The 19,639-nt window shown below is 48.0% G+C and overlaps 1 protein-coding gene across 3 annotated transcripts in view; it reads left to right on the plus strand.

Annotated features, from left to right (window-relative positions):
- The window catches only part of tyw5 (tRNA-yW synthesizing protein 5), an 82,451-nt gene extending 64,231 nt beyond the window's left edge, over positions 1–18,220 (plus strand). For all 3 annotated transcript variants that reach the window (XM_085985786.1, XM_085985785.1, XM_085985787.1), the window contains 2 exons: positions 15,856–15,972; positions 17,833–18,220. In XM_085985786.1, the coding sequence (XP_085841912.1) occupies positions 15,856–15,972; positions 17,833–18,089 (374 nt within the window). In that variant the 3' untranslated portion in view covers positions 18,090–18,220. The remainder of the gene's footprint in view (positions 1–15,855; positions 15,973–17,832) is intronic.
- The last annotated feature ends 1,419 nt before the right edge of the window (positions 18,221–19,639 follow it).

Genomic DNA, 19,639 nt, shown 5'->3' on the forward strand with positions numbered 1-19,639 from the left:
CTAGTTACATCCTCAAAAACTCTAATAGATTTTTCAAACATGATTTCCCTTTCATAAAACCATGTTGACTCTACCTAATCATATTATGATTTTCTAAGTGCCCTGTTACCATTTCTTGGATTCCAGCATTTTCCCGATGACTGATGTCTCCCTCCTTTCTTGAACAGTGGTGTTACGTTTGTTACCTTCCAATCCACTGGGACCGTTCCAGAATCTAGAGAATTTTGGAAGATCACAAGCATCCACTATCTCTGCAGCCACCTCTTTTAGAACCCTAGGATGTAGGCCATCAGGTCTGGGGGGGATTTGTCGGTTTTTTGTCCCATTAATTTCTCCAGTACTTTTTCTATACTAATATTAATTATTTTAAGTTCCTCACTCTCATTAGATCCTTGGTTCCCCACTATTTCTGATATGTTTTTTGTGCCTTCTACTGTGAAGACAGATATAAAAAATATTTAAGAACATAAGAAATAGGAGCAGGAGTAGGCCAATCGGCCCCTCGAGCCATTCAATAAGATCATGGCTGATCTGATCCTAACCGCCAATCTACTATCACAGAACCATCTCCTGAATCTAACAGAATTAGACACACAAAATAGGAGCAGGATCAGGCTACACAGCCCCTGGGCCCGCTCCGCTACCCACAGGGCCATGACTGATCCGAACCTAGACTCATGTCCAAATTCCTGCCTGCTCCCCGTAACCCTTAATTCCCTTTACTTCTAGGAAACTGTCTATTTCTGTTTTAAATTTATGTAATGATGTAGCTTCTACAGCTTTTTGGGGCAGCATATTCCATGGACCTACCACCCTCTGAGTGAAGTAGTTCCTCCTCATCTCAGTTTTGAAAGAGCAGCCCCTTATTCTAAGACTATGCCCCCTAGTTCTAGTTTCACCCATCATCGGGAACATCCTCCCCGCATCCACCCGATCCAACCCCTTCACAATCTTATATGTTTCAATAAGATCGCCTCTCATTCTTCTGAACTCCAATGAGTAGAGTCCCAATCTACTCAACGTCTCCTCATATGTCCATCCCCTCATCCCCGGGATTAACCGAGTGAACCTTCTTTGTACTGACTCGAGAGCAAGTATGTCTTTTCTTAAGTATGGACACCAAAACTGTACGCAGTATTCCAGGTGCGGTCTCACCAATACCTTGTACAACTGAAGCAATACCTCCCTATTTTTATATTCTATGCCCCTAGCAATGAAAGCCAACATTCCATTGGCCTTCTTAATCACTTGCTGCACCTGCATACTAACCTTTTGAGTTTCGTGCACCAGGACCCCCAGATCCCTTTGTGCTTCAGTACTTTCCAGTTTCTTGCCATTAAGATTGTGGTAAACCACTGTTCTACCTGTCTGTGTCTGTATGTGTATTCCAATAGGTACAGGTCTGGACATGCCTCGGCTGACTCCTCCCACTATTCCAGGTATATAAGTGACTACCTCCCAGTCCCTTAGTATTCTGGACGGGTCGACCACTCGAGACAAGACCTTCATTCCTTAGTTAATAAAAGCCTGATTGTTACTCGCTCAACCTCAGTCTTTTGAGTAATTGATGGCGCATCAATTTTATTAACTAAATTTTTTATAATGGAGAAGATCCTCACACCAGCATGCCTGGACCTGGACAGTCGGGAAGCGGACGCTTCCACCAAGTTTGCTCACTGGCTCACGTGCTTCGAGACATTTCTGACTGCCTCCACTGCGGTCGAAACGGATGCGGACAAACTGTCTGTCCTGATCTCCAAGGTGAACCACCGAGTGTACTCAGTCATCCGGGACGCGACCTCGTACACAGCCGCCCTCCAGCTCCTCAAGACCCAGTACACGCGCCCTGTGAACGAAGTATACGCTAGGCACCTTCTGGGGAGTCGCAAGCAACAACCTGGGGAATCGACTGAGGAATACCTCCAAGCACTGTCCGTGCTTGGCCGGGCCTGTTGGTGTAAGGCGGTAACGCCCACTAAGTACACGGAGGAACTGATCCGGGATGCCTTCGTAGTGGGCCACAGGTCCAGCTACACCCGACAGCGACTGCTGGAGCAGAGTGACCTCACCCTCGACAAAGCCTCCGAAATCGCAATAACGCTGGATGCAGCCTTCCGGGGCATGGATGCCTACTCCTCTGCACCGTGGACGCCGCGGGGAACGACAACCTGGGACACGGTAGGACAGCCCCATAGCACCGTGCCACCCCAGCCACAGCCCAACAACGGCCCAACTACCGCAGCAGTGTCCCAAAGCCAGACAGCAGTATCCCAAGGCCAGAAATGCTACTTCTGTGGCCAGGCCAAACACCCCAGAGCGCGCTGCCCGGCGAAGAATGCGACCTGCTCGGGCTGCGAAAAAAAGGGACACTACGCCAGCGTCTGCAAGGCCAAAGCCACCCCGAACGCCAGCAGCGCCGCGTGTGGACCGGGAGCACAGAGAGCTTCATCCACCCCGACACGGTGCGGCGTTGCTCTCTCCCAGTCCTGCCTGCGCACCAGCGGATTTCTATGGCCGCCGAGTCCCAGTCAGCGGACATTGGCGGCTACTGCGTGGTGACACTAGTAGTAGACGGGACTGTGTTCAATAATTTTAAACTCCTGGTCCTGCCGGACTTCTGCGCTGCCGTTCTACTGGGGTTGGATTTCCAGTGCCACCTCAAAAGCGTTACGATGGCGTACGGTGGCCCCCTCCCCCCCACTCACAGTCCGCAGCCAGCAGCCTCCAAATTGCCCGCCGCGCACCAGATGCAACCTCTCCACACTCAGAGTCCCACCCCCCCCACTGTTTGCTAACCTCACCCCCGACTGTAAGCCCATCGCCACAAAGAGCAGGCGATACAGTGCCGGGGACAGGGTTTTCATCAAAACCGAAGTGGAGCGGCTCCTGAAGGAGGGGATTATTGAGGGCAGCTCCAGCCCCTGGCGAGCCCAGGTTGTGGTCGTTAAGACCAGCGAGAAACAACGCCTGGTCATTGTGGTAAACCACTTTTATCGTTACACTATAGTTATCACTGTTGTATTGTTATCACCGTTATCACTGTTGTATCACGATACGAGGTCGCCTCTTGTCGCGCTGTTATACCTGGGCTGACCACCTCCGACTCCGCCCATGGCTCCACCTACCTGCCCAGGTATAAAGGTAGTCGACTGGCTGGTATTCCTCCTTGTTGGACCCGATCACCCACGAGGGTGGGCTCTGTTATTTAGTCAATAAAAACCTTTAGTTACGTTCCTAACTCGTCGCTTTTTATTGGACGAATTGATAGGTATATCAATTTTATTGACTAAATTTTAAAGATGTCTACTACTGGCCAGCCAGAAGCCCTCCCAGAAGCACAGCCACACCAGCCGGCTTGGCTGCAAGCCCTCAAACCACCGTACCTGGATCTAAACCCACAGGCAGCAAACGCAGCCCTCAACTTCAAACACTGGCTGGACTGCTTCGAATCCTACCTGGAAGAATCCGGCGCCCCGCAGAGATCCAAACTAAGACTTCTGAACGCCCAAGCGAGCCCGAGAGTATACGCACTCATACAGGACACGACTACGTACGAGGCCGCTATCAACCTACTGAAACAGCAGTACCGCAGCCCGGTAAATTACATGTACACCAGGCACCTCCTAAGATCCCGCCCGCAACAGCCAGGAGAGTCTGTAGCTGAATTTTTACGGGCGCTAAGAGCACTCGGCAGGAACTGTGACTTTAAAGCGGTGACGGCTGTTGAAAATACGGAAGATAATATCCGCGATGCCTTTGTGAAAGGCCTACGGTCCGACTACTCACGGCAAAGACTGCTTGAAGCTAAAGACCTCGACCTGGACAAAGCTGAAGCCCTCGCTCTCTCCCTGGAGGTGGCCCATCAGGACCAGGAGGCGTTTTCCAGGTACTGCTCGCGACCCTGGGACTCGGGCCCGACCCCTACCGCAATACCCTTCGCAGCGCCGCCCCCGGGACCGACCTCAGCGTCGGCGTCCCGGACCCGACCGGGCCCGCCACCCCCGGTACCGGCTCCGACATCGGGCACCCGCGATCGGGCCGCCGGCTGCTTCTTTTGCGGCCAGGAGAAGCACCCGAGGTCGCGCTGCCCAGCCAGGAACTCTACCTGCACAACCTGCAGGAAGAAAGGCCACTTCTCTAAGGCCTGCAGGAGCGGATCTTCAGAGGCCAGCAGTGCCTCATGCGAACTGTGGGGGCGGCCATCTTCTTTCACGGCAACTGAGGCCAGTATCCCCACACGTGAGTCATGGGGGTGGCCATCTTTGATCAAGGCAACCGACCCCAATAGTGCCTCATGTGAGTTATGGGGGCAGCCATCTTCTCCGCCATTTTGTCCTACCTCGTGGGAGACGCCATTTTACCCACCACGCCCGACTGCCACCGGGCCCCCGGACCCGACGACCGCCTCGCCCGCAGACGACAACGACTCGCTTACCTACACGCTAGCCTCCGTCACTCTGGATCAAGCCCGCCCACACCACCTGTCCAAGTCGATGATGGACATCAAAGTAAACGGCCACGCCACGACCTGCCTGTTCGACAGCGGAAGCACGGAGAGCTTCATCCACCCAGACACGGTGAGCCACTACTCCCTCCCTGTCCTGCCAACGCGCAACCGAATCTCGATGGCATCGAGGTCCCACGCCACGGACATTAGCGGCTACTGTGCTGTGACCTTGTCGGTTAAGGGTACAGAGTATAAAAACTTTAAACTCCTCGTCCTCCCCCAGCTCTGCGCTGCCGTCCTACTAGGGCTGGACTTCCAATCCCACCTCCAAAGTGTAACCCTAGCATACGGTGGACCCCTCCCCCCACTCACAGTCGACAAACCAGCGAAGGTTAAACCGCCCACCGCGTAACACCTGCAGCCTATCCACCCTCAAGGTGCCGCCACCTTCCCTGTTCGCTAACCTCACCCCCGACTGCAAACCCGTCGCTACCAAGAGCAGGCGGTACAGCGCTGGGGACAGAGCTTTCATTAGCTCTGAGGTGCAGCGTCTCCTGAAGGAGGGCATCATCGAGGGGAGCAACAGCCCCTGGCGTGCCCAGGTCGTGGTCGTTAAGACCGGCGATAAAAATCGTCTGGTCATCGACTACAGCCAGACCATAAACAGATACACCCAGCTGGACGCATACCCCCTTCCCCGCATATCTGACATGGTCAATCAGATTGCACAATACCGCGTATTCTCGACCATCGACCTTAAGTCGGCCTACCACCAACTCCCTATCCACCCCGAGGACCGCCAGTACACCGCCTTCGAGGCGAATGGGCGCCTATACCACTTCCTTAGGGTCCCCTTCGGTGTCACCAACGGGGTCTCGGTCTTCCAAAGGGAGATGGACCGGATGGTTGACCAGAACGGACTGCAGGCCACATTCCCCTACCTAGATAACGTCACCATCTGCGGCCGCGACCGGCAGGACCACGACGTGAATCTGGAGAAATTCCTCCGTACAGCCCAACGGCTGAACCTCACCTACAATAAGGAGAAATGTGTGTTTAACACCTCGCGCCTTGCCATCCTTGGCTGTGTAGTAGAGAACGGACTCATCGGCCCCGACCCCGAAAGAATGCGCCCCCTCATGGAGCTACCCCTCCCCCACTGCCCTAAGGCACTTAAGAGAACCCTGGGGCTCTTCGCCTACTATGCCCAATGGGTGCCCAATTATGCGGACAAAGCCAGACCCCTCATGAAGTCCACATCCTTCCCCCTTACGGAGGAAGCGTGCGCAGCCTTCTCCCTCATTAAGGGAGACATTGCCAAGGCCACTATGCACGCAGTGGATGAGTCCATCCCCTTCCAAGTCGAGAGCGATGCATCCGACTTCGCCCTAGCCGCCACCCTTAACCAGGAGGGGAGACCGGTGGCCTTCTTCTCAAGGACCCTACAGGGCCCTGAGATCCGACACTCGTCGGTCGAGAAGGAGGCCCAGGCGATTGTGGAGGCGGTACGACGCTGGAGGCACTACCTGGCAGGCAAACGATTTACCCTCCTTACCGACCAACGTTCGGTCGCTTTTATGTTTAATAACAAGCTGAGGGGCAAAATCAAGAATGACAAGATCTTGAGGTGGAGAATCGAGCTCTCCACCTACGATTATGATATCTTGTACCGGCCAGGTAAGCTGAACGAACCCCCCGATGCTCTGTCACGAATTACATGCGCCAGCGCGCAAAGTGATAGACTTCAGACCCTCCACAACGACCTCTGCCACCCCGGGGTCACCAGACTTTACCACTTCATTAAGGCCCGCAACCTGCCCTACTCCATCGAGGAGGTCAGGACCATAACCAGGAACTGCCAGACCTGTGCCGAGTGCAAACCGCACTTCTTTAGGCCGGACAGAGCAAGCCTGATCAAGGCCACCCGCCCCTTCGAGCGCCTGAGCATCGACTTTAAGGGGCCCCTCCCATCCTCTGACCGTAATGTGTACTTCCTCAACATTGTTGATGAGTACTCCCGTTTCCCCTTTGCCTTCCCCTGCCCAGACATGACCAGTACCACGGTCATTAAATGCCTGAACGACCTCTTCGCCTTGTTCGGGTTCCCAAACTATATACATAGTGACCGGGGCTCCTCTTTCATGAGCGAGGAACTCCGTCAGTTCCTACTAGCGAGAGGTATTGCAGCAAGTAGGACCACCAGCTACAACCCCCGAGGGAACGGCCAGGTGGAAAGAGAGAACGCGACGGTATGGAAGGCCGTCCTCTTAGCCTTAAAGTCTAAGGGCCTCCCAACCTCCCGCTGGCAGGAAGTCCTCCCGACAGCGCTGCACTCCATCCGGTCACTACTTTGCACTGCCGTTAACGCCACCCCCCATGAACGAATGTTTGTTTTCCCCAGGAAGTCGACTACGGGAACCACTCTACCAACCTGGCTGACCTCTCCGGGGCCCGTCTTGCTGCGAAAGCACGTAAGGGCCCATAAAACAGACCCCCTGGTCGAAAGGGTGAACCTCCTGCACGCCAACCCCCAGTACGCCTACGTGGCTTACCCAGACGGGCGGGAGGACACTGTCTCCTTACGAGACCTCGCACCCTCGGGCACTCCGGAGACACCACCTTTTACCCCCCCCCCCCCCACCACCCCCCCAATTCCAGCCCAGGTAGACGGCATGCCGGAACCCCACGAGCCTTCGCCGACCACGCAGACACCAGCACTAACACCGGATAATGCAGCACCGCCGCTGCGACGATCGGAGAGGCTTACGAGGCCTCCGGACAGACTGACATACCAGAACTGGTAGTACACTTCACCCCGCCGGACTCGAATCTAAACAAGGGGTGAATGTGGTAAACCACTTTTATCGTTACACTATAGTTATCACTGTTGTATTGTTATCACCGTTATCACTGTTGTATCACGATACGAGGTCACCTCTTGTCGCGCTGTTATACCTGGGCTGACCACCTCCGACTCCGCCCATGGCTCCACCTACCTGCCCAGGTATAAAGGTAGTCGACTGGCTGGTATTCCTCCTTGTTGGACCCGATCACCCACGAGGGTGGGCTCTGTTATTTAGTCAATAAAAACCTTTAGTTACGTTCCTAACTCGTCGCTTTTTATTGGACGAATTGATAGGTATATCAGTCATCGACTACAGCCAAACAATAAACCGCTACACCCTGCTGGACGCCTACCCACTCCCCCGCATAGCTGACATGGTCAACCAGATCGCGCAGTACCGCGTCTTTTCGACCATTGACCTGAAATCAGCATACCACCAGCTCCCCATCCGCCCTGAAGACCGCCAGTATACTGCTTTTGAGGCAAACGGCCGCCTCTATCACTTCCTTAGGGTTCCCTTCGGCGTTACCAACGGGGTCTCCGTCTTCCAAAGGGAGATGGACCGGATGGTCGATCAAAACGCGCTGCAGGCCACTTTCCCTTACCTAGACAATGTGACCATCTGCGGCCATGACTTGCAGGACCATGACGCAAACCTCGAGAAATTCCTCCGCACTGCCCAACTCCTGAACCTGACATATAACAAGGAGAAGTGCATATTCCGCACAGACCGCCTCGCCATCCTTGGCTGTGTTGTGGAACACGGGGTCATCGGTCCCGACCCGGACCGGATGCGTCCCCTTATGGAACTCCCACTGCCCCACTGCCTAAAAGCTCTGAAGAGGTGCCTAGGGTTTTTTTCCTACTACGCTCAGTGGGTCCCCTACTATGCAGACAAAGCCCGTCCACTGATCAAATCCACCTCTTTTCCCCTGATGGCAGAGGCCCGCTCGGCCTTCCACCGTATCAAGGAGGACATTGCCAAAGCCACCATGCACGCAGTGGACGAATCCATCCCCTTCCAGGTGGAAAGCGATGCGTCCGACTTCGCTCTGGCCGCCACCCTTAATCAGGCGGGGAGACCTGTGGCATTCTTCTCACGAACCCTCCAGGGCCCGGAGACCAGACACTCCGCGGTCGAGAAGGAGGCCCAGGCTATCGTGGAGGCTGTGCGTCATTGGAGGCACTACCTGGCCGGAAAACGATTTACCCTGCTCACTGACCAGCGTTCAGTTGCTTTTATGTTCAACAACAAGCAGAGGGGCAAAATCAAAAATGACAAGATCTTGAGGTGGAGAATCGAACTTTCCACCTACAATTACGAGATCTTGTACCGGCCTGGGAAGCTCAATGAACCCCCAGATGCCCTATCGCGTGGCACCTGCGCCAGCGCGCAGATCGATAGGCTGAGGGCCCTCCACAATGACCTCTGCCACCCGGGGGTCACCAGGTTCTTCCACTTCATCAAGGCCCGCAACCTGCCTTACTCCATCGAGGAGGTCAGGACCATGACCAAGAACTGCCAAGTCTGCGCTGAGTGCAAACCGCACTTTTATAGACCAGACAGAGCCCACCTGATAAAAGCCACTCGCCCTTTCGAACGCCTGAGCGTCGATTTCAAAGGGCCTCTCCCCTCCTCCGACCGCAATGTGTACTTCCTCAACATCATTGACGAGTACTCCCGGTTCCCGTTCGCTATCCCCTGCCCGGACATGACCAGTGCCACGGTCATTAAATCTCTGAACAGCCTCTTCACCCTGTTCGGTTTCCCCAGCTATATCCATAGCGACCGGGGCTCATCGTTTATGAGCGACGAACTCCGCCAGTACCTGCTCGCTAGGGGTATAGCCACAAGCAGGACCACCAGTTACAACCCCCGGGGGAACGGACAGGTGGAAAGAGAGAATGCAACAGTTTGGAAGGCCGCCCTACTAGCCTTAAAGTCTAGGGGCCTTCCGACCTCCCGCTGGCAGGAGGTGCTCCCCGATGCGCTCCACTCGATTCGGTCACTGCTCTGCACTGCCACCAATGCCACCCCTCACGAGAAAATGTTTGTCTTCCCAAGGAAGTCCACATCGGGGACATAGTTACCACCATGGCTGACGTCCCCAGGGCCGGTACTACTGAGAAGACACGTGAGGGCCAATAAAACGGACCCCCTGGTCGAGAGGGTCGACCTCCTCCACGCCAACCCCCAGTACGCTTACATTGCGTACCCGGACGGGCGGGAGGACACAGTCTCCATACGAGACCTCGCACCCTCGGGGACTGCTGTAACCCACGACACAGTCTCCATACGAGACCTCGCACCCTCGGGGACCGCTGTAACCCACTACCCATTACCACCCCCCCCCCCCCCCACGACCCGATATCCAACCCCAGCAGCCGGCTCGCCTTGGACCGTCACCCACGAGGACTACACTCCAGGGCCCCAGCCTACACGGGACGCGACGCCGGAAGCTCCACCACCCCTGCCGTCGCCACGTCGATCACAGCGGCAGACAAGACCTCCGGAGAGACTCCAATACACGAACTTTTAAATACACTTCACCCCGCCGGACTCATTTTTAAACAAGGGGTGAATGTGGTAAACCACTGTTCTACCTGTCTGTGTCTGTATGTGTATTCCAATAGGTACAGGTCTGGACATGCCTCGGCTGACTCCTCCCACTATTCCAGGTATATAAGTGACTACCTCCCAGTCCCTTAGTATTCTGGACGGGTCGACCACTCGAGACAAGACCTTCATTCCTTAGTTAATAAAAGCCTGATTGTTACTCGCTCAACCTCAGTCTTTTGAGTAATTGATGGCGCATCAAAGATAATAACTTGCTCTACGATTTTTTCTGCCAAAGTGCATAAGCTCACACTTTCCAGTGTTGTATTCCATCTGCCAAATCTCTGCCCACTTACTTAGCCTGTCTATGTCCCCTTGCAGGTTTTTTATGTCCTCCTCACTCACTACTTTCCCTTCCATCTTAGTATCATCTGCAAACTTTGATATGTTACACTCGGTCCCCTCCTCCAAATCGTTAATATAGATTGTAAAGAGTTGGCGACCCAGCATTGAACCCTGCGGAACACCACTAGTTACTGATTGCCAGTCTGAGAATGAACCATTTATCCCAACTCTCTGCCTTCTGTTAGATAGCCAATCCTCTATCCATGCCAGAATATTACCCCCAATCCCGTGATTTTTTATCTTAAGCAATAATCTTTTGTGTGGCACCTTGTCAAATGCCTTTTGGAAGTCTAAATACACTACGTCCACTGGTTCCCCTTTATCCACCCTATATGTTACTTCCTCAAAGAACTCCAGCAAATTTGTCAAACATGACTTCCCCTTCATAAAACCATGCTGACTTTGTCCTATTAAATTATGATTATCCAAATGTCCTGTTACTGTCTCCTTAATAATTGACTCCAATATTTCACCTACCACAGATGTTAGGCTAACCGGTCTATAGTTTCCAGCCTTCTGTCTACTGCCCTTTTTAAATAAGGGCGTTACATTAGCAGTTTTCCAGTCTGCCGGGACCTTTGCTGAGTCCAGGGAGTTTTGGAAAATTATTACCAATGCATCCACAATCCCTACCGCCACTTCCCTCAAGACCCTAGGATGTAAGCCATCAGGTCCAGGTGATTTATCCGCCTTGAGTCCCATTATTTTACCGAGTACCACTTCCTTCGTGATTTTGATCGTGTTTAGCTCCTCCCCCCCTATAGCCCCCTGTTTGTCCAGTGTTGGGATATTCTTAGTGTCCTCTGCTGTAAAGACTGATACAAAATATTCATTGTGTTTTTGCCATCTCCATATTTCCCACCATTAATTTCCCGGTCTCATCCTCTAAGGGACCAACATTTACTTTAGCCACCCTTTTTCTTTTTATATAACTATAAAAACTCTTACTATCTGTTTTTATATTTTTTGCTAATTTACTTTCATAATCTATCTTCCCTTTCTTAATCAATGTTTTTGTTATTTTTTGCTGTCTTTTAAAGTTTTCCCAATCCTCCCACTAGATTTGGCTACCTTATATGCCCTTGTTTTTAGTCGAATACTATCCTTAATTTCTTTACATAGCCACGGATGGCTGTCTTTTCTTTTACACCCTTTTCTTCTCAGTGGAATATATTTTTTTTGGAAGTTGTAAAATAACTCCTTAAATGTACACCACTGATCATGTATCGTCTTACCCTTTAATCTATTTTCCCAATCCACTCTATTCAATTCCGCTCTCATACCTTCATAGTCTCCTTTATTCAAGCTTAGCACGCTTGTTTGAGATCCAACCTTCTCACCCTCTAATTGAATATGGAATTCAACCATGTTATGGTCACTCATTCCAAGGGGATCCTTTACTAGGACATTTTTAATTAATCCTGTCTCGTTACACAGGACCAGATCTAAGGTTGCTTGCCCCCTGGTCGGTTCAGTTAAATACTGCTCAAGAAACCCATCCCTAATACACTCAATGAACTCATCCTCAAGGCAGCCCTGCCCAATTTGATTTGTCCAATTAATATGATAGTTAAAGTCCCCCATAATTATAGATGCTCCCTTATTACAAGCCTCAACTATTTCCTGATTGATACTCCGTCCAACAGAGTTGCAACTGTTCGGAGGCCTATAGACTACGCCCACTAGTGTTTTTTTCCCCTTATTATTCCTTACCTCCACCCAAACTGTTTCATTATCCTGATCTTTTGACCCAATATCATTTCTCTGTATTAGTGATTCCTTCCTTTATTAACATAGCCACCCCACCTCCCCTTCCTTCCTGCCTGTCCTTCCTGATCGTTAAATAACCTGGTATGTTTAATTCCCAGGCATTGTCACCCTGCAGCCATGTTTCTGTAATGGCCACAAGATCATACCCATATGTAGTTATTTGTGCCATTAACTCGTCTATTTTGTTACGAATGTTACGTGCATTCAGATAGAGAACTTTCAAATATGTTTTCTGACACTTAGTTCCTGCTTTTGCCCTTTTTTATTACTTTACCTTTTACTCCATACCGTCTGCCCCTTCCTGACATGCTCTGGTTTTTAATTTCCCCACTGCTACCTAAGTCTATGACCTTCTCTGTTGTCATTTTTATTATTTGCTCTCTAGGAACCTCCCCCCCACTAGTTAGTTTAAAGCCCTCTCTACAGCCCTAGTTATATGATCCGCCAGGACTCTAGTCCCAGCACTGGCCAAGTGAAGCCCGTCCCAACGGAACAGCTCCCTCCTCCCCCAGTACTGGTGCCAGTGTCCCAGGAAGCAAAACCCATTTCTCCCACACCAGTCTTTGAGCCACGCATTTAACTCTCTAATTTTATTTGTCCTAGCCAAATTCGCTCGTGGCTCAGGTAATAATCCAGAGATTATTACCCTTGAGGTTCTGCTTTTTAATTTGACCCCTTGCTGCTCATACTCCTTTAACAGAATCGGCTTCCTAGTCCTATCTACGTCGTTTGTACCAATATGGACCACGACAACTGGATCCACCCCCTCCCACTGCACGTTTCTTTCCAGCCCAGAGGAGATGTCCTTAACCCTGGCACCGGGTAGGCAACACAGCCTTCGGGACTCTCGCTCTCGGCTGCAGAGAACTCTATCTATCCCCCTAATAATACTATCCCCTACCACTACAACATTTCTATTTACTCCCCCCTCTTGAATGGCCCCCCGTTCCACGGTGCTGTGGCCAGGTTGCTCATCCTCCCTGCAGTCCCTGCTCCTGTCCCCACAGGGAGTAAGAACCTCGAACCTGTTGGCCAAGAGCAAGGGCTGCGGCTCCTCCAGCTCTACCTCCTGGATCCCCGTACCTGCCTCACTCGTAGTCACACCGTCCTGTCCCTGACCATGGGCTACATCTGAATTACTTAACTTCATACGTGTGACCACCTCCTGATACACAGAGTCCAGGTACTTCTCCCCCTCCCTGATGTGTCGCAGTGTCTGAAGCTCAGACTCCAGCTCATCAACACGGAGCTGGAGTTCCTGTAGCAGCAGACACTTGTCACAGACGTAATCACCGTGAGCCTCAATGGGGTTCACCGGCTCCCACATCTCGCAACAGTAACACATCACCTGCTCCATTCTATGTAATTAATTAAATTTTTTATTGTTAGTTATGGACACTCTCTGCCCGATTTTGGATGCTAGTATCCCCTTTAATTAATTGGATTTAAATTAAATCAATCCCTCTAGTTACACCAGTTAAATGGTTTACCAACAGTCACTCTGCACCAGAAAGGCCTTATTAACTACAACCCACAGAGTTAAAGTTTGAAAAGAGCACCTAACACCCCACTTACCCTAACTCTCAGCACTCTTTGATGACTCGCAATCAGTGCTTGCTCGCACTAGGACTGGTCTTTTTATACTGTTTGTTTACAGCCAAATGAGTCACCCCTGCTGATTGGTTAGAAAACTGGTTTCCACTGCCTGCTGTGCCAATTTACTCCTACTGCAGTGTAACCTTGTTTTACTCCTCTTAAACCAACAGAATCTCAAATATTTAACTTTTCCCCTTTACTTAAACTGCTTAAAGTAATCTTATCAAGAATGATTTAAAGAGAAATAACAATTAAAGAACTCTCACTCTTACCCAAACTCACAGCACTCTTTGATGACTTGCACTTACCCTTTAACTAATTAATTAAAATTAAATGAATCCCACCAATTTCACTACAGTTTTAAATGATATATTTAAGGGCCCTGGTTTACAAACTGTCCCTGGTACACCACAGCAACCTTAAAAACTATAAACCACAGACTTAAAGTTTTAAAACGAGAGAAATACTCCAACCAATCACCTACCTGTTTTGTGGTGACGTCACACCTTGAATACTTTTTACCTCCTTGCCTGAGATTGGAGATTGGTACGCCTACCTGAGCCTCTGGGGCTTCTTGTAGTCGCTCTGCCGCGCTGCTCCGCCTCCTGCCGATGCCGCACTGAGGCCTACCTGAGCCTCTGGAGCCTCTTGTAGTCGCTCCGCCTCCTGCCGCTGCCGATGCCGCACTGAGGCCTACCTGAGCCTCTGGGGCCTCTTGTAGTCGCGCTGCTCCGCCTCCCGCCGCTGCCGATGCCGCACTTGTTTAACATCTCTGCCATTTCCTTATTCCCCATTATAATTTTTCCTGTCTCAGCCTCTAAGGGACCCATGTTTACTTTCGCTACTCTCTTCCTTTTTACATACTTGTAGAAGCTCTTACAATCTGGTGAAAAGCTAAGAATAGTAGCGGTCCAAAGAGATTTAGGGGTCCATGTACACAGATCACTAACACATATAGTAGTCAGGTACAAAAATAATCAAAAAGGCTAATGGAATGTTAGTCTTTAGAACTAGAGGGCTAGAATATACAAGGGAGGAAGTTTTGCTGCAGCTATACAACTATAGACTACATCTGGAGTACTGTGTCATCGCATCTTAGAAATAATATATTGGTCTTGGAAGGAGTGCAGCGCAGATTCACCAGAATGCCAAGGGTTAGATTATTACGAGGGATTACATAAACTAAGCTTGTATTCACTAGAATATAGAAGGTTAAGGGGTGATTTAATTGAGATTTTAGTATTTTGTAAAGGAATTGATGGGATAGATAGAGAGAAACTTTTTCTGCTGGTGGGGGAATCTAGGATAATGGGACATAACCTTAACCTCAAAGCCAGGCCATTCAGGAGAGAAGCAAGGAAACACTTCTTCATGCAAAGGGTGGTAGAAGTGGAACGTTCTCCCACAAAAAGCAGTAGATGCTAGCTCAATTAATAATTTTAAATCTGAGCAATAGATTTTTGCTAGCGAAGGGTATTAAGGGATATGGAGCCAAGGTGGGTGGATGGAGTTAGGATACAGATCAGCCATGATATCATTGAATGGCGGAACAAGCTTGAAGGACTGAATGGCCGAGTCCTGTCCTGTGACTATTGTGACGTGGCTTTCACATGGATTTTTTAAAACTACTTTCAACAAAGTATTACAATTTATTGGCAGATGCAATTGGCAATGCTGGGACATCATTGCATCAGTTTATCAGAACTTTGCCTCTTTAATTCAACTGAAGTGATTTAAAGAAATGAACATAGCAAGTGAAGGGGTAGTGAAAGGTAGAGAAACAGGAAATTTTCCATGTTGTGAACTCATTCCTTAAAAGTATAGAACACTAATGTAAATAAGATTACTATTTAAAGCAGTTGCTGTACAAAAGAGAAGAAAATCACGATACCAACAATCCAAAGGTCACAGGTGTAGTTCCAGTAACTACCACTGAGTACCAAGGCAAAAAATGTATTTCTTCCTTACAGGTTTCCTAACCCACACTCACTCGCACTGCTTTTGTTTTCGTTGATGACATGCCATGTCCCACTAATAATATCAATACAATTCTAGGATTGTCTCCAGTTTCAATAGAAAAATGTACAATATATAAAATCAATCCATATGTACATTGGTATTTTAAAATTTAAAAATATCTTAAAATAAATAATGCTAATTGTTCTTTTAATTTCTGCTGATAGTTTTATAATGTACTATGATCTTCACTTTAGTTTTTTTTCTAACTTTGCGCAGGTGATAAGTCTGAGGTCTTGGACATGGACACTCCTGATCTAGGAAAATATCCACAATTTGCCAAAGCCCAAGGCTATGAATGTCAGTTAGATCCAGGTGACGTGCTTTTCATTCCAGGTAATCTGCAAGTGCAAAACCAGCACTAGATTTTAGTCTCAAAATAGGCCATCAAAATATTAGTAAATTCTTTTATCATATTAATAACCGGAGGTCATAAAAAGTTGTCTTAATGCTGTTAAAATGATCGAATAGTGAAGGTGTCAATCTTAGCTCAGTGGTAGCACTCTCGCCTCTGAGTCAGAAGGTCATGTGTTCGCCTCACTCCAGAGACTTGAGCACAAAACCTAGGCTGACACTTCACTGCAGTACTGAGGGAGCGCTGCACTGTCAGAGATGCTGTGTTTCAGATGAGATGTTAAGCTGAGGCCCCATCTGCCCTCTCGGGTGGATGTAAAGGATCCCATGGCAGTATTCAAAAGAGCAGGGAAGTTGCTTTGTGTCCTGGCCAGCATTTATCCCTCAACTAACACAAACAAAAATAGATTATCTGGTCATTTATCTCTTTGCTGTGTGCAAAGTGGCTGCCGCGTCTTCTTATATTACCCATGGTGTGGAGATGCCGGAGTTGGACTGGGGTGGACAAATGTAAGAAGTCACACAACACCAGGTTATAGTCCAACAGCTTTATTTGAAATCACAAGCTTTCGGAGCGCTGCTCCTTCGTTACCTGACGAAGGAGCAGCGCTCCGAAAGCTTGTGATTTCAAATAAAGCTGTTGGACTATAACCTGGTGTTGTGTGACTTCTTACATTCTTATATTACAACAGTGACTACACTTCAAATGCATGTCCAAATTGTAAACATATCACGGTGTGATTCAGGCAACTTGGTACTCTTCAGAATCTTTGACCACCATTTTATTTTTCCTTGAGTACAATATTCTCTTCAACAAATAGGTTAATCTTTACAGTTTTTTAACAAATTAATTTTAATTTACTACATTTCCTTTTGTAAAAATCTGTAAGCCTTCATGTTCCTTTCTCCCCTATTAAATCAAACGAAAAATATGTTTTCTCCGCTTCGTGAATGAGCCTGCCTCCTTTATCTCATCTTGCCTTGGCTATACAGTAACTGGCCCGTTTTAAAGCCGCTGAATCGAACTGCCTGCAAAAAGAAATGTGTTGGCAGAAATTGAAACTTAATGTAAAGAATTAAACTTTGAATCAAAGCACACACCCCTACCAAATCATTGCCTGAACTACTGTTTGTCCAACATTTCTGATCCCCAGTTTACCACATCCACTATTAACTCCAGGTGCAGCTCAGAGCAGCCAATCAAACATGGAAGATAGTGGACCCCACCTCTGTGGCCTTCCCCCACCCTGACTGAACCTTTCTTCATGGCCTTGCCACTCCAGCTTCATCCCTGTTCTGCTCCTCTGACCTCTACTTCTTCAGCCAGCCAGCACCTCACTTTCTGACTGGCCTTCACTCTCCTTCACTTTTGTGCTATAAACATTTTTTTAAAATAGTAATAATGTGCATCCTGCACCCAGACCTGAATGGACGTAACGTGCTACAAATAGCAACAGTATTTCAAGTTTTGTTTTGTTGGGATGCCAGAAGTTGGAGCTGAGCTAATTGCGTTCAAGTTTAATTGATAGTGCAAGTGCCCATTTTGGTCAGGTCCTTTGCCTTGGATTTGTTGCATTGTGACAAAACATTCTGAAACTGCAGGTACCCATCTAGACCACTGAATATTATTTGGGATCCGACTGCATTTTATATAACAGAACCAAGATATGCCATCTTAATTGTCTTGAAAATGAGTTTCATATTGAATATTAATTTGACTCATAGTTCATAATTTACACTGGCTTAACATGCTTGCAACATCCAGTATATGAATTGTTCTTTGTAATTACCTTGTAAAGGTCATCTAAATAAATCATCTGAATAACTGCTTTTCCCTCACAGCATTGTGGTTTCATAACACTGTTGCTAAAGAGTTTGGGGTGGGAGTGAACGTATTTTGGAAACATCTTCCAGCAGACTGCTATGATAAAACAGACACCTATGGAAACAAAGACCCGACAGCAGCCTCAAGAGCTATGCAGATTTTAGACCGAGCCTTAAAGACACTGGAAGAACTTCCCAACGAATACAGAGACTTTTATGCACGTAGAATGGTTCTACGAATTCAAAGCAAATCATACAGCAATCATTATAAATAGATTAATGTCTGTATGCTTTACTTGTACAAAATCAAGAACAGTTACACAGGTGCAGTATTTATTTGTTGTCAGTGAAACAATTTACAATAAAGCTAATAGTTGCATCATGAAAATAGTTTCCACTTTTCCACATTACTGTTTTAAATGATCAGATAAACCCAGTAGTACATTAGCAGTAAGTTTTCTAATTCACATGCATAACTGCTTTAGACGACATCTTTTAATACTTAAGGGGTTTATTACACTAATAATATTTTTTTCAAAGCACCATTGAAGCGCATAAAATATATCCTGCAGTATCCACATGTAGGGACTTAATATCATGCACGATCGTTAGTGAAGTCCATGGTGCACATTTCAAATGGTGTAGTAAATATCCAATTTTACTCTGTATAGAAATGGAAATTTTGCCAATTTTTAAATGCAAAATCATGCTTAATATTGAGAATGTTAACATTAGTATATCTCTCTAGTGCCTCTAACCAAATAATGGGATCATTTTTTTCTAAATGCATTAAGATCTCCATATAATTGTCCCAAAGTGTACAAAATGAGCAGTTGTAAAACATTGCTAGTGAACTTGGCTTGCTTTTGAGTGATACACAAAGAGTACTTATCTAAAAGATGAAAATTCTTTACTTGAAAATCAGCTTCAATTATGTCTTATGCACAACTTTCAACAGTAGAGCAATAATGCGTTTTAAAAGAAAATCCAGTTATTGTTTGCTATGACGACCTAACTGATGCACAAGTAAACTTGGTGAGCATGAACTGAGTACTGGGTTGCATGGTAGTGTCATCAACCAGATAATTTAATGTGAGTGCAGAATCAAGGAAAGAAAAGGGTATAAAATTAGCAAGTCTCAAGCAAAACTTGTGATTTTAAAGGATTGTTTTACCTCACAGATTAGTGTATATTTAAAATAGAACCCCAGCTAAAATAGTTGGCTGGAAATTAAGTTGACTGCTAGAAAGATAAATTTAGATATATGTTTGAACACTTTGTGGACCATGATAGTTCTTGATCGGCAGATCCTGTGAAAATGCCATGCAAGAGCAGCAATTGGTCAGGGATTAAAGATACAGGATGTAAGGATATTTAAATATTCTGGAGTTTTATTTGATTTAACTTTGGGAGCTGGCAGGAGAAACTTTTCAGCATCCTTCCTCAATAGATTCATTGGGTGAGTCCGTGATAGAACAAGGAGACCAGCTGGACGTGACGTTAAGCCAATGAACTGGTAGATCACTGCGTTGTGCACGCGTGGTTTCAAATTCTATTTTATCCTTGTTCACACAAAAGGTAGTGGAAATCTGGAACTCGCTCCCCAAAAATCTGTGGATGCTAGGTCAATTGAAATTTCCAAGACTTGAGACCGGTAGATTTTTGTTGGGTAAAGGTATCAAGAGACATGGGCCAAAGGCGGCTAAATGGAGTTGAGGTGCAGATCAGCCATGATCTAGTTGAATGGTGGAACAGGCTCCAGGGGCTGAATGGCCTACACCTGTTCCTATGTAAATTATACAAGGTCCTTGGAAGTGAATGAGAG

Source organism: Somniosus microcephalus, chromosome 4 (assembly GCF_052327205.1).
Source record: "Somniosus microcephalus isolate GS21.2 chromosome 4, FLI_Smic_1.0, whole genome shotgun sequence".
NCBI lineage: Eukaryota > Metazoa > Chordata > Chondrichthyes > Squaliformes > Somniosidae > Somniosus > Somniosus microcephalus.